General features: G+C 43.3%; 1 protein-coding gene across 5 annotated transcripts in view; it reads right to left on the bottom strand.

Annotated features, from left to right (window-relative positions):
• The window catches only part of lrch2 (leucine-rich repeats and calponin homology (CH) domain containing 2), a 178,683-nt gene that overhangs the window by 27,709 nt on the left and 136,391 nt on the right, over nucleotides 1–14,583 (bottom strand). For all 5 annotated transcript variants that reach the window (XM_038775965.1, XM_038775961.1, XM_038775964.1 and 2 more), the window contains 2 exons: nucleotides 5,547–5,687; nucleotides 999–1,046 (listed from right to left, as the gene is read on the bottom strand). In XM_038775965.1, the coding sequence (XP_038631893.1) occupies nucleotides 999–1,046; nucleotides 5,547–5,687 (189 nt within the window). The remainder of the gene's footprint in view (nucleotides 1–998; nucleotides 1,047–5,546; nucleotides 5,688–14,583) is intronic.

The raw sequence follows: 14,583 nt of genomic DNA, 5'->3' as shown, positions 1-14,583 counted from the left end.
ACAATTTGTCTGTAAACCCCTTGTCTATATACAAAATAACCCCACACACATCATTGTGCACTTCGGATGTGGAGAAAATCATTCAGTTTGAGAGAAAGTTGAGGCGCAGCTTTGTACCAATCCTCAAACCTGACTCAAATACTGAATGAAACAAATGCTTCTGTTACTGTAAGGTTTTATTTTTAAGAAACAAATGTCAACTTCATTTTCATAATTCTTCTTCTTGCTGAATTCAGGATCACTTGAAGATAAATATAACCAAGGACACAATCTTAATATTGTTCTGCATGAAGTACCAGAATTTAGAAGCTCAACAGTGAGGTCCTTTGGAGGCAAAAATAGATGTACAGTACACATCTGATGTGAAAACAAGGAAGATCATGTATTTGCTAATTAAGAATCAGAAAACAAAGCCTTGGTAGGGCAGGTGCAGTTGAAACAATTTCCTCAAGATGTTGCCAAATTAAATCGGGTGGCAATAAACTGCTCCAAGGACATAACTGGAATTGCCTCTGCGAATGCTACGTATCTTAGTGATACAAGTTAATGTTAGAAATTCTCTCCAATACTTTTTCTTGTGAAGATTTGCAGGGTTTTAATTTGCATTATAAAACTGGTTGAGAATTAGAGGTTAAATACTATTCTGCTTGGCATGATTAATAACGAAGAAGCTCTTTTGGTGTACTGGATTTAAATTAATCTGGTGAAGGGGCTGCTAATCACCCTAAACACCATAGAATAAGATGTAAATAGAAAAAAAAATGTTAACAGTTAAGAAACTGCAAAGCTAATGACGGTTGATAAAATTCATGCCAGCCAATTATTGCTCATAAAAGCAACAGGAATAGCAACCATTAAGTTCAACTGTTTCAAGTTAAATTGAGTGCATCCAGTGAAATCAATTAATTATATGATAAAAACATAAACTCTTTTAAACCATTTCTAGCTATATACAAAAGATTCTAAGGTTAAGAATATTTTAAACATTAAATACAAACCTCATTTTCATACTCAAATTCCTCTTTATTCTTCTTTGAAGATTTTAGCTGTTGAGAAAAAAGGCGCAACTCTGAGGCAAGTTTAGGTAAAAGTCACATTTCATTAAATATAATATTTTGAAAGCAATGTGTTTGAATAGTGTCTATATAAGGCACTGTATGCAGAGGAATGCAGGAGTTTTAAAAGTAGGCAGCCCTCAAGGCTGACAGCTATGGAGGGTGCATTGCTGGTGTTGCCTACCCATTTTTTTTTAGTTGCAATCCTCCAACTGGATGCAATACTCAGTCGTGGTCTAACCAGAGCTTTATAAAGATTCAGCATAACCTCCCTGCTTTTGTACTCAATGCTTCTATTTACAAAGCTCAAGGCCCCTTGTGTTTCTCTAACCACTGTCTCACTATGTCTAAACACCTTCAAAAATCAATATACAAGCAGCCTCGGTCCCTGCAGATGCTTCAGAACTTTGCCTTCCCCCATCACTTCTGCCCACTTCTCACGTTTCTATATTAAATGAAATCCGCCACTTGTCTGCCCACTCTGCTAGCCTATGTCCTGTTCTCAATTAGTTTAAGCCTCACACATCTATCATCCTGCCACCTTATTCCATATTTGTAGCCAAATATAAGAGACATGGGTAACTGCAGCAACTTATTTAGTGATCTCATCCCATGCAACTTGGATCTGTGATTTTACTCATGTTAGGAAGTTGGAATGAAATGAAAAGTACAGATTGGAAAGATGGGCAGGTAGCTGCACGTAGGGCCTGTGATGCAGATTAGACAAGTAGCAGAGTGAAACTGATACTTTGTTCAGCCAAGTGGACTAGCAGTCTCGTGGCCTAGGTTATAGCCATGCCCAGTTTGGAAACAAAGTTTTGTTAAGCTGTTGTGCTGAAAGCAGAAGCAGCTGTCTGTGTTAGACCCCAGAAATTCTACTCTAAACTTAATGGCCGCGATTCTCCACAACCACGATGGGTGGGAGAATAGTGGGAGGTCCGCTCCCGCACCGCCCGCTATTCTTCCACCCCCCGACCCTCTCCCCCCCCCCTCCCAAATGGCGTGTCCGGTTTTCCGACACGCCGCTCGGAGAAACGCGGGCCGATGGGCCGAGCGGCCTGCCGTTCCCGACCTGTTCACGACGGCGGCAACCACACCTGGTCGCTGCCGTCGTGAACATGGCGCGCCAGGTAAGTGTGGGGCCTAGGGGGGGCGGATCGGGGATCGAGCACCACGACCGTGCTCAGGAGGGGACTGGCCCGCGATCGGTGCCCACCGATCGTCGGGCCGGCGTCTCAAGGGGACGCACTCTTTCCCCTCCGCCGCCCCGCAAGATCAAGCCGCCACGTCTTGCGGGGCGGCTGAGGGGAAAGACGGCAACCGCGCATGCGTGGGTTTGAGCTGTCCAACCCGCGCATGCACGGCTGACATCATTAGGCGCCTCCGCGGCATTATTCTTGGCGCGCCGGGCCTTGAAGCCAGGGACAAGGCCCAGCCGCCGAGTTTCCTGGTATGGCCCGCCTATCCCCCCGGGTAGGGGAGAATAGGGGGCCGGGAGAGGCTTCCGACTCCGTCGTGAACCTCTCCAGGTTTCACAACGGCGTCGGGCCTTGCGGAGAATTCCGCCGAATGAGTCCCAAAATAAATTTATAGGTCTGGTATGGTAATTATTTGCTGGATTTTACTCAGTGTTAAAACCTATGGGTTTTGTTTTGGGGGAAGTGTATTCTCGGGTATTTAGGAAAAAAAGATAGATTTTGGGGTGAGGGGGTGGGAAAGAGTTAATTCAAATATAATGTCTGAGTAACCATTATTGTAATGAATTGTAAATGCTGTCCTTTACTGTTGCCTTTCTTGTTAAGTTTTGAAGCATATTAACGATTTGTTATTTGAATATTTACAAGACTGACCCCTTTCCTCAATCAGGTTTCATCTCTTTTCTCACATGTTTTTCCAAATTTCAAAAATAAACTGTTAAGAGCCAGCATTCCAAGTTTCCCTTCTGGGAGCCTTCGCACTTAACATCAGTGGGAGTCTTAACACAAGACTACAATCTTACCATCTAATGTAACTCCTGTGACAGGCCTCAGTTCCTTGAGAATTGAAGTGTGCAGTATCACAGATCTCTGCTGTGCCACTGAACAATTACTTGTTTTTTCCTCCATTGCTGCAACCTTCCCTATCTTGGTAAGCTTCAAGCCTTGGCGCAGAAACATCAATGTGAATTCCTATACCACCTTTGGCACTTTCCAATATCCTAAGGTGCTTCGCCAAAACATGACCAAATAAACTGAGACACATACAGTTGTATCGGACTTTGGTTAGGCCATATTTGGCATACTGCGTGTAGTTCTGGTCGCCACATTACCAGAAGGATGTGGATGCTTTAGAGAGGGTGCAAAGGAGGTTCACCAGGATGTTGCCTGGTATGGAGGGTGCTAGCTATGAAGAAAGGTTGAGTAGATTAGGATTGTTTTCATTGGAAAGACGGAGGTTGAGGGGGGACCTGATTGAGGTCTACAAAATTATGAGAGGTATTGCGGTATTGTGTGAAGCAAATAATGGCATGATGGGAAAAGTAGTCAAGTTTTCTTGGTACAGTACAAGTGAATTTAAACTGATTTCATATAACCTAAGGCACAGAATACACAGAGACAGCATGTCTTGGGAACTGGGTGACTCAGAGTCTAGATAAGGCTTGGAGCTAGAAGTAGTCTTAATACATAACAAGCTGAACAACTATTTCTTCCTGTTCCTAAACAACTTCTTCCCTTTCTTAAAACAAAGACAAGATAATGATATGAAACTCAAGTCCCCTGGAGGTCAGCAAAGTGACGCCATTGTAACGATTATTACTTATGTTTTACTTTTGATCAAATTCCTAATCGAGTTGTATTCATGTTATCTTGATCCTATAATGTATAAGAATCGCCTTCTTTTCCTGTAATATCGCAGACTTGGGACGGAATCAGCAGTTTGTAATTGACTGCTTTCCGACTCCAAGTATCAGCCATTTACTGCTAGCAGTCAGTTCTGATTCGGAAATAAAGTTCAGTTTTGCTTACCTAATGAATCATGTTTGTATTTCTCTATCACAGTCAAGACGCGGGGAAAATATAAAATACAACAGTATGGTCAGGGTGGATAGCAACAAGCTTTTTCCAAGAGTGGGGGTGTCAATTATAAGGGGTCACGATTTCAAGATGAGAGGGGGAAAGTTTAAGGGAGATGTGCGTGGAAAGTTTTTTACACAGAGGGTGGTGGGTGCCTGGAATGCTTTGCCAGCGGAGGTGGTAGAGGTGGGCACGATAGCATCATTTAAGGTGCATCTGGACAGATATATGATTGGGCGAGGAACAGAGGGAAGTAGATCCTTGGAAAATAGGCAACAGGTTTAGATAAAGGATCTGGATCGGCACAGGCTGGGAGGGCCGAAGGGCCTGTTCCTGTGCTGTTATTTTCTTTGTTCTTTGTACACAAGGAATAATGCTGCGTATAACTAAACGTTTGGCAAGACGTAGGTTTTCCAGGCATCTTAAGGAGGAACAAGAGGAAGAGGGGTGGAGATTTAGGGAGGGAGGAATTCAAAGCTTAGGACTCGAGTAGCTGAAGGCACAAATGCTATCTGGGGAGTTTCTAAAATCGGAGGTGGGAATGAGGCCAGAATTGGACGTGTGTAGATAGCTCATAGGCTTGTAGAATTGGATGGGTCTATGCAGAGATAGGGAGGGACCAAGCCATGGTGGAATTTGAAAACAAGGAACCAGTGGAGATCAGCAGTGCGGGATGATGGGCAAATAGGACTTAGTGAGAGTTGGGATGAAGGCAGGCGTTTTGAATGATCTTACATTTACAACAGGTGGAAGATGGGAGCCTGGCCAGGAATGTATTAGAATAGTTTAGTCTAGAGGTAACAAATGTATTGAAGGTTTCAGAGAACTGCCTGATTCAGGGGAAGGGATGGATGTTATGGATTGAGCACAGGAAAGATCAGAGGCACTGGTTTGTTACACTGCAAGGGAATGGAGGTTGCATCTGGTACAGTGCCAGAATCTGGACAATCCTTACTTTAAGTTTGGTTAATTAATGAGAACAAACTTAAATACTATGACTGTACCCTTTAATTTCCTTGTCATATTGACTATACTTTTAATCCAACGTGTGATACATTTTCGGTAAAAACAGATGGTTAAAGGCAGGTGGTTAAAAACCGATGCAGCAACGTAATAGGAAATGTGTGGTTTGAGCCTTCATTGACCAACTGTTTTATTGGCCCAAAGTTATAACAGAGGTCAAATAGTAAACAAGCCTGATGCTGTGGCACATATTTAATCCTCAATCAAAATAACAAAAACATTATCAGTCATTACAACATTGCTTTTTGAGTGGGTTGACAGAATATAAATTAGCTGCCACGGTTCATGCATTACAAGTGTGAAGATACTTCAATAAGTACTTAACTGGCTGTAAAGCACTCCAGAGGTTGTGAAAAGTGATATATAAATGCAAGTCTTTGTTTAATTGAACAGCAACAAAAATAGTCGTATATACCTTTATATGATCTTTTCTCATCTGTTTAACATGTCGCCTTTCTTCATGACGCCACTTTGCATGTTGCTGTGTCTCAGTATATTTATGTTCTGTATTAGTTAGATCTGTTTTTTTATCAGCTTCGCCAGAAAAGCCCGTAGACTGTAAATTACAAAGAAAAGCTTCAGACAAACAGTTGGAGAAATACCTAAAATTGTGCAAAGTACCAGTATAAGCTTTCAAATATACGGGAATACATATAACTATTAAGAAAACATATAACGAACATAAATGTTCAACTGACTTCAGTTGACATTCTGACTAAAGTTGAAAAATTAACAATCAACAAAAGAAAACTCATTACAAGAACATTTTGCTATGAACTGAGCTTTTAACAAGCAGAACAGACAATGGAACCTCTAGTCCACATTTGTAGAGGTGGTGCAGAGATCTTATGGAGTCAACACATAGAAGGTGTAGCTCTGTTATTTAAGGATGACATCCGGGCAATTGTAAGGGATGACATCGGTGCTATGGAGGATAAAGTTGAATCCATTTGGGTGGAAATCAGGAATAGTAAGGCGAAAAAGTCACTGATAGGAGTAGTCTATCGGCCACCAAATAGTAACGTTATGGTGGGGCAGACAATAAACAAAGAAATAACTGATGCATATAGAAATGGTATAGCAGTTATCATGGGGGATTTTAATCTACATATCGATTGGTTTAACCAGGTCGGCCAAGGCAACCTTGAGGAGGAGTTTATAGAATGTATCCGCGATAGTTTCCTAGAACAGTATGTAATGGAACCGACGAGGGAACAAGCGGTCCTCGATCTTGTCCTGTGTAATGAGACAGGATTGATTCATGATCTCATAGTTAGGGATCCTCTCGGAAGGAGCGATCACAATATGGTGGAATTTAAAATACAGATGGAGGGTGAGAAGGTAAAATCAAATACTAGTGTTTTGTGTTTAAACAAAGGAGATTACAATGGGATGACAGAAGAACTAGCTACGGTAGACTGGGAGCAAAGACTTTATGGTGGAACAGTTGAGGAACAGTGGAAAACCTTCCAAGCGATTTTTCACAGTGCTCAGCAGAGGTTTATACCAACAAAAATGAAGGATGGCAGAAAGAGGGAAAATCGACCGTGGATATCTAAGGAAATAAGGGAGAGTATCAAATTGAAGGAAAAAGCATGCAAAGTGGCAAAGATTGTTGGGAGACTAGAGAACTGGGAAATCTTTAGGTGGGCACAGAAAGCTACTAAAAAAGCTATAAAGAAGAGTAAGATAGAGTATGAGAGTAAACTTGCTCAGAATATAAAAACAGACAGTAAAAGTTTCTACAAATATATAAAACAAAAAAAAGAGTGGCTAAGGTAAATATTGGTCCTTTAGAGGATGAGAAGGGAGTTTCAATAATGGGAGATAAGGAAATGGCTGAGGAACTGAACAGGTGTTTTGGGTCGGTCTTCACAGTGGAAGACACAAATAACATGCCAGTGACTGATAGAAATGAGGCTATGACAGGTGAGGATCTTGAGAGGATTGTTATCACTAAGGAGGTAGTGATGGGCAAACTAATGGGGCTAAAGGTAGACAGGTCTCCTGGTCCTGATGGAATGCATCCCAGAGTGCTAAAAGAAATGACTAGGGAAATTGCAGATGCACTACTGATAATTTACCAAAATTCACTAGACTCTGGGGTGGTCCCGGTGGATTGGAAATTAGCAAACGTGACACCACTGTTTAAAAATGGAGGTAGGCAGAGAGCGGGTAATTATAGGCCAGTGAGCTTAACTTCGGTAGTAGGGAAGATGCTGGAATCTATTATCAAGGAAGAAATAGCAAGGCATCTGGATAGAAATTGTCCCATTGGGCAGACGCAGCATGGGTTCATAAAGGGCAGGTCGTGCCTAACTAATTTAGTGGAATTTTTTTGAGGACATTACCAGTGCAGTAGGTAACGGGGAGCCAATGGATGTGGTATATCTGGATTATCAGAAAGCCTTTGACAAGGTGTCACACAACAGGTTGCTGTATAAGATAAAGATACATGGCATTAAGGGTAAAGTAGTAGCATGGATAGAGGATTGGTTAATTAATAGAAAGCAAAGAGTGGGGATTAATGGGTGTTTCTCTGGTTGGAAATCAGTAGCTAGTGGTGTCCCTCAGGGATCCGTGTTGGGCACACAATTGTTCATAATTTACATAGCTGATTTGGAGTTGGGGACCAAGTGCAATGTGTCCAAGTTTGCAGACGACACTAAGATGAGTGGTAAAGCAAAAAGTGCAGAGGATACTGGAAATCTGCAGAGGGATTTGGATAGGTTAAGTGAATGGGCTAGGGTCTGGAAGATGGAATACAATGTTGACAAATGTGAGGTTATCCATTTTGGAAGGAATAACAGCAAACGGGATTATTATTTAAATGATAAAATATTAAAGCATGTTGCTGTGCAGAGAGGCCTGGGTGTGCGACTGCATTAGTCACAGAAAGCTGGTTTACAGGTGCAACAGGTGATTAAGGCGGCAAATGGAATTTTGTCCTTCATTGCGAGAGGGATGGAGTTTAAGACTAGGGGGGTTATGCTGCAATTGTATAAGGTGTTAGTGAGGCCACACCTGGAGTATTGTGTTCAGTTTTGGTCTCCTTACTTGAGAAAGGACGTACTGGCACTGGAAGGTGTGCAGAGGAGATTCATTAGGTTAATCCCAGAGCTGAAGCGGTTCGATTACGAGGAGAGGTTGAGTAGACTGGGACTGTACTCGTTCGAATTTAGATGGATGAGGGGGAACTTATAGAAACATATAAAATTATGAAGGGAATAGATAGGATAGATGTGGGCAGGTTGTTTCCACTGGCGGGTGACAGCAGAACTAGGGGGCATAGCCTCAAAATAAGGGGAAGTAGATTTAGGACCGAGTTTAGGAGGAACTTCTTCACCCAAAGGGTTGGGAATCTATGGAATTCCTTGCCCAGTGAAGCAGTTGAGGCTCCTTCATTAAATGTTTTTAAGGTAAAGACAGATAGTTTTTTGAAGAATAAAGGGATTAAGGGTTATGGTGTTCGGGCCGGAAAGTGGAGCTGAGTCCACAAAAGATCAGCCATGATCTCACTGAATGGTGGAGCAGGCTCGAGGGGCCAGATGGCCTTCTGCTCCTAGTTCTTATGCTCTAAGGTCTTGCAAGAAAGGGGATGATACTTGACCTAATTTTAGTGAACGAAGCCGAGTAGGTGGTAGAGATATCAGCGAATGAGCATTTTGTTGATAGTGACTATAACTCGTTAAGATTTAAGATAGTTATGTAAAAGGACAAAGGTGGACCAGAAATAAAGGTTCTGAATTGGTAAAGGACAATTTTAATCGGATAAGACAGGATCTAGCCGAAGTGGACAGAGAAGCTACTCGTAAGAAAATCCACATCAGAGCAGTGGGAGTCAATCAAAAAGAAAATAGAGAGACGACAAAGCCAACATGTTCCTGTAAAATGTAAAGCGTGTGACCAAAGAGTTCAGAGAACCCTGGATTTCAAGGGATATACACGATTTGTTAAGGAAAAGAAGGGGAGGCTCATGGCAGGTAAGGAGTCGGAAAACAGTGGTTTCCCTATAGGTGTTTGGGGAGGGGGGGGAAGAGAAGAGAGTCAGGGAGAGAGGGGTACTTAAAAAATTAAGAGTGTAAAACACTGGTGGACAAGATAAAGAAAAATCCCAAGGTGTTTCATAAATATATTGAGGGCAAGAAGGTAACCAGGGAAAGAGTCGGGCCCATTAGGGATCAAAATATCAACCAGTTTGGGGAGCCGAAAGATATGTGAGGTATTAAATAAGTATTTTGCATCTGTATTCACTATGGAGGACAATGTAGGCATAGAAAGCAGTGACGGGGACTGTAAAGTAATTAAACAACTTAACATTGAGGGAGAGGAGGTGTTGGTGGTTCCAGCAGGTCTAAAAGTGGATAAAACCCCAGGCCCAGGGGAGACGCATCCTAAGCTGCTGTGTGAGGCAAGGGAGGAGATTGCGTGGGCTCAGACCTATATTTTCAAATCCTCTATGGCCACAGGTGAGGTCCTGAGGACTGGAGGAAAGCTAACGAAAGCTAACGAGGTACCATTATTCAAGACGGGAAGTAGGGAAAAACTAGGTAATTACAATGTGTTAACATCAGTGGCGGCACGGTGGTTAACACTGCTGCCTCACAGCTCCAGGGTCTAGGGTTCAATTCCGGCCTGGGGTGACTGGGTGGAGTTTGCATACCCCCCCTCCCCCCGTGTCTGCGTTGGTTTCCTCCGCGTGCTCTGGTTTCCTCCCACAGTCCAAAGCTATGCAGGTTAGATGGATTGGCCATGCAAAATTGCCCCTTAGTGTTGAAAAGGTTAGGTTGGGTTACTGAGTTATGGGGCTAGGGTGGCGTTGTGGGCTTAAATAGGTGCTCGTTCCAAGGGCCGGTGCAGACTCGATGGGCCGAATGGCCTCCTTCTGCACTGTACATTCTGTGAAAAAATAAGGTCAGAAGTGGGGATGTTTGCGGATGATTGCACAATGTTCAGCACCATTTGCGACTCCTCAGATAGTGAAGCAGTGCATATCCAAATGCATCAAGACCTGGACAATATTCAGGCATAGGCTGACAAGTGGCAAGTTACATTCGCACCACACAAGTGCCAGGCAATGACCATCTCCTGCAAGCAAGAATCTAACCACCGCCCTTTGACATTCAATATCCTGGGAGTTATCATTGATCAGAAACTGATCAATACTGTGGCTACCAGGGCAGATCCAAGGCTAGGAATCCTACAGCCAGTAACTCACCTCCTGTCACCCCCTCCAAAGCCTGTCCACCATCTCCAAGGCACAAGTTAGGAGTGTAATGGAATACTCTCCACTTGTCTGGATGAGTGCAGCTCCACCAACACTCGAGAAGCTCAACATCATCAGGACAAAGCAGCCTGCTCGATTGCTCCCCTTCCCACAAACATTCAAAGACTCTACCGCTGACAAACAGTGGCAGCTGTGTGTACCATTTACAAGATGCAGTATCTCACCAAGTTCCCTTAGTTAGCACCTTCCAAACCCATGACCATTATCATCTAGAAGGACAAGAGCAACAGATACCTGGGAACCCCACCACCTAAGGTTCTCCTCCAAGTCACTCGCCACCCTGACATGGATATATGTCACCGATCCTTCACTGTCGCTGAGACAAAATCCTGGAACTCCCTCCCTAACAGCACAGTGGGTGTAACTACACCTCAAGGTCTCCAGCGATTCAAGGAGGTAACTCACCACCACCTTCTGATGTGCAGCTAGGGATGGGCAATAAATTCTGGCCTAACCAGCAGACATCGACATCCCGCAAATGAATTTTAATAAAGACACGATGGGCCAAAGGGCCTCTTGCTGTGCTGTAAAACTCGATGACTGAGGCATTTAGTGGAAAAAAAAGGATAATGAAGAGTACATTTTGTGTATAATTGTAGTTGTCCCCATTAGGCTGAACAGATAAAACACTAAAAAAATGACATATTTTGACAAAACGTTTCACTTTAGTCCTAGAAGCAAATTCACATCAATACTTTCTGACACAAAAGGCCACTCCGAAAGAAAATGTGAAAATTGACCTCCATTCACAGGCAGCACCTTGTAATCACTATCCAGTGATTTGTCTTACTTGTGAACAGTGATTAAAGACAACATCAAGCCAAACTCCGATTTTGACCTGTGCCCATCAAATACCAAACTCTTTTCATCAGAGTAACACAATAATGTCACTTGGGAAGATAATGGTGGACCAGTAAGACCGAAGGCATGAAAGCAGTATGCTTTCCAAGTAATCATCATCTATTGAGTTATGAGAAGAGTGAAGGATTTGTATTGTAAGTAACTACTGACAAGAAAAAAAACTCCCATGCATCAATTTATTATACATTAAAGTTGGTGCCTGAACTTGTAAACTAGAGTAGATTTGCTCCGCCAAGCAGCATAACAATAGTTCTTTTCAATGTCCATAGCACAGGGCTAAATCGCTGGCTTTGAAAGCAGACCAAGCAGGCCAGTAGCACTGTTCGATTCCCGTAACAGCCTCCCCGAACAGGCGCCGGAATGTGGCGACTAGGGACTTTTCACAGTAACTTCATTTGAAGCCTACTCGTGACAATAAGCGATTTTCTTTCTTTTCTTAAAGGAGGGGTTGGTGCTCCTGAATCCGATGTATTATTACTGGGCTTGAACGTGGAGAAGGTGGGGGGTTGGGGGAAGAGACGCTGAGTAGATCAAGTTGGAGGAGTCCTGCAGGGGGTTCAGTCTGGGGCCCTAGTGACGGCCCCATTATCATTAGCCCCGGGGAAATATTCAGGAAGTTCGGTGGTGCAGTCGACGGTCAGGATATGGAATTAATCGAGGAAGCATTTCAAGTTGGATAAATTGTCGGTATTGACGCCACTTTGCAGGAATCGCAAATTTAAGCCGGGGGGGGGATGGATGGGATGTATGGAAAGTGGAGGGAGACGGTGCTGGAGAGGGTTAGGGATATGTTCTCAGAGGGGAAGCTTGCGGGGCTGGACAAGCTGCGGGGTAGGTTTGAGCTGCCACGGGGTGGCGAGTTTGGGTACGTGCATGCGCGGGACTTTGTGTGAAAGGAGTGGAAGACATTTCTCCAGCTACTGGAGAACAAGTTGTTGGAGCAACTGTTGCTCCCTGATGATTTTGGGGGGGGGGGGGGCAGGATTGGGGTCCTCTATGGGTATTTGGCAGAGCAGGGCAAGGCACAAGTAAGGATAAAGTGTAAGTGGGAGGAGGGGTTGGGGAGTGAAATTGGATGGGGTCTCTTATCACTGTGGGCTAAACAGCTGGCTTGTAATGCAGAACAAGGCAGCAGCGCGGGTTCAATTCCCGTACCGGCCTCCCCAAACAGGCGCCCGGAATGTGACTACTTGTGACAATAAGCGCTTATTATTATTGTTATATGAGGTGATGCGGTGAGGAAACTCAACTTCCTCCAGCACGACGATGAGCTTGATTCAGTTCAAGGTGGTGAACAGGGTACACATGACTCGGGCAAGGATGAGTGGGTTCTTCCAGGGGGTGACAGATGGGTGTGAGGTGTGGGCGGGGGCCAGCGAATCACACACACGTGTTCTGGAGCTGTGGGAAACTGGAGAACTTTTGGGAGGTGGTGATCAGGACCTTATCCAGGATAGTGGGGGCTGAGGTCAGGCTAGATTCTATGGTGGCAATCTTTGGGGTTTTGGAGGAGCTGGGGCTGCTGGAGGGGAAGGGGGCCGATGACTATGATTGCCCGAAGGATCCTTTTGAATCGGACTTCGTAGACGCCACCGTGGGTCCTGTTCGATTCTCTCCAGCTGGAGAAGATTAAGTACGAGTTGAGGTGGTCAGAAGATGGTTTTGAGGTGCAGTGGAGGCCGTTCATTACCTAATTTGAGGAGCTGTTTATCGTGGCGGGATTAAAAATGGAAAAACTACAAATTGTTGTTTGTTTTGATGTATTCAGTGGATTTCGTGTATGTTTGGAATAAAATATCTAAAGAGAATTGCATATTCCACAGTAACATGGTCAAATGTATTGTGTTTCAATGACTTCCATAAAATTTTTATTTTAAGACCTCAGCCTCCTACAAAAGCTGGAATTTGATATTTTGTTTGAATAATATTACAAGCTTTTGAAATGATATATGCAAATTTGTCAGCGGAAGTAATTCTGAATGCTAAGTTGGATCTAAGGGAGTGTCACACCAGGGGAAAATTTTGAAAGTTTTTTTCCCCAAGATTGCAAAAGAGCTTTGGCTCTTATCCCACTATTTAATAGAAATGGTCATGTATTCTCAAGTTTAAAATCCTATTTATTCACCAGTCAAATGGTTGGACCAGTTTTAAAACTGCTCCTTTCCCTTTAATGCAGTGTTTTTCAAACATTTTTTCAGGCGACCCATTTTTACAAAATGGCCTCCTTTCGTGACCCACACTAGGTTCAGAATAAATTTTCCAGTTACTTTTTAAAACATCATGTTCATGGTTGGCACTCCTGTATTATAAAATGTAAAAAATTGTAAATTAAAATATATTTTCTGTTTTCTTTTGTTATTTGGAGATTTAAATGACTTGTAATAAACATCTATGCAGAGTTCAGTGTGCGAGACTTTTGATCGCACATTCCCGAGGTGTTTGAAGGGGGAATGAGGAAATTCTTGGAAATGCACCTAGATTTTGGGCTGATGGGGAAGGAAGGAGACTCACCATTGATTGCAATGTCAGTCTCACTGAGAGAGCGATTGATCTCAAAGTGAGCGGAGAGTGGCTCTCTATTTTAAATATACATCAAATCCCTTACGCACACTGCACAACTTTAAACACCGATCTGATTAACAAGGTCAGAGTAACTGAAACTCTACAGACATCAACAAGATTAACTGTCTCAAATATTGAATCAACACTGACAACATTAATGGTAACAGAAATTCAAGATTAATTGACAATGGTAATAGTAGCAGACACTAAACATGCATCAGATTCAAAACGTTAACCCTGAAGTCAATCTCTTTGTGTGATCATTGACTCCTTGCTTCCTATGAGCGGTGTTTGAACAGACTGGAATGGAAGGAATTCCCAAACCCACACCCGTCGCCCAGAGCCGACTTCAGAATCGGACAAACACAAATCTGCTTTGTGATAATGGACCAAAGTGAAAGGTGGGGAGATCCCCACAGGATTTATCTGCTAAGAGCTAAATCCTGTATAATGCAGTATTCCATCTACAAGTTACTGACTGGGGTGCTTGTGGAAACATATTCCAGTCAGCAGTCACTTTATCTTGGGTGGGAGATACAACAAAAAGGAACGCAAAGCTCTGCTGGAAACTAACTTTGTGCACAAGGAGTGTCTGCAGGAAATAACTTTAAAGATAACTGATTTGTTTTTCTTTTAAACTCTTCAGTTGTAGCTGCAGGTGCTGACTAATCTCGTTGATCAGCTGCTGCAGAAACGGTAGTGGCTGCTGGAGGCTGCGACTATAAGAGTCACCCAGGGAGGC

The sequence above is a fragment of the Scyliorhinus canicula genome, chromosome 17 (assembly GCF_902713615.1).
Source record: "Scyliorhinus canicula chromosome 17, sScyCan1.1, whole genome shotgun sequence".
In the NCBI taxonomy this organism is placed as follows: Eukaryota; Metazoa; Chordata; class Chondrichthyes; order Carcharhiniformes; family Scyliorhinidae; genus Scyliorhinus; species Scyliorhinus canicula.
The sequence above is the reverse complement of the archived record's forward strand: the minus strand, read 5'-3'. Positions and strand labels throughout refer to the sequence as shown.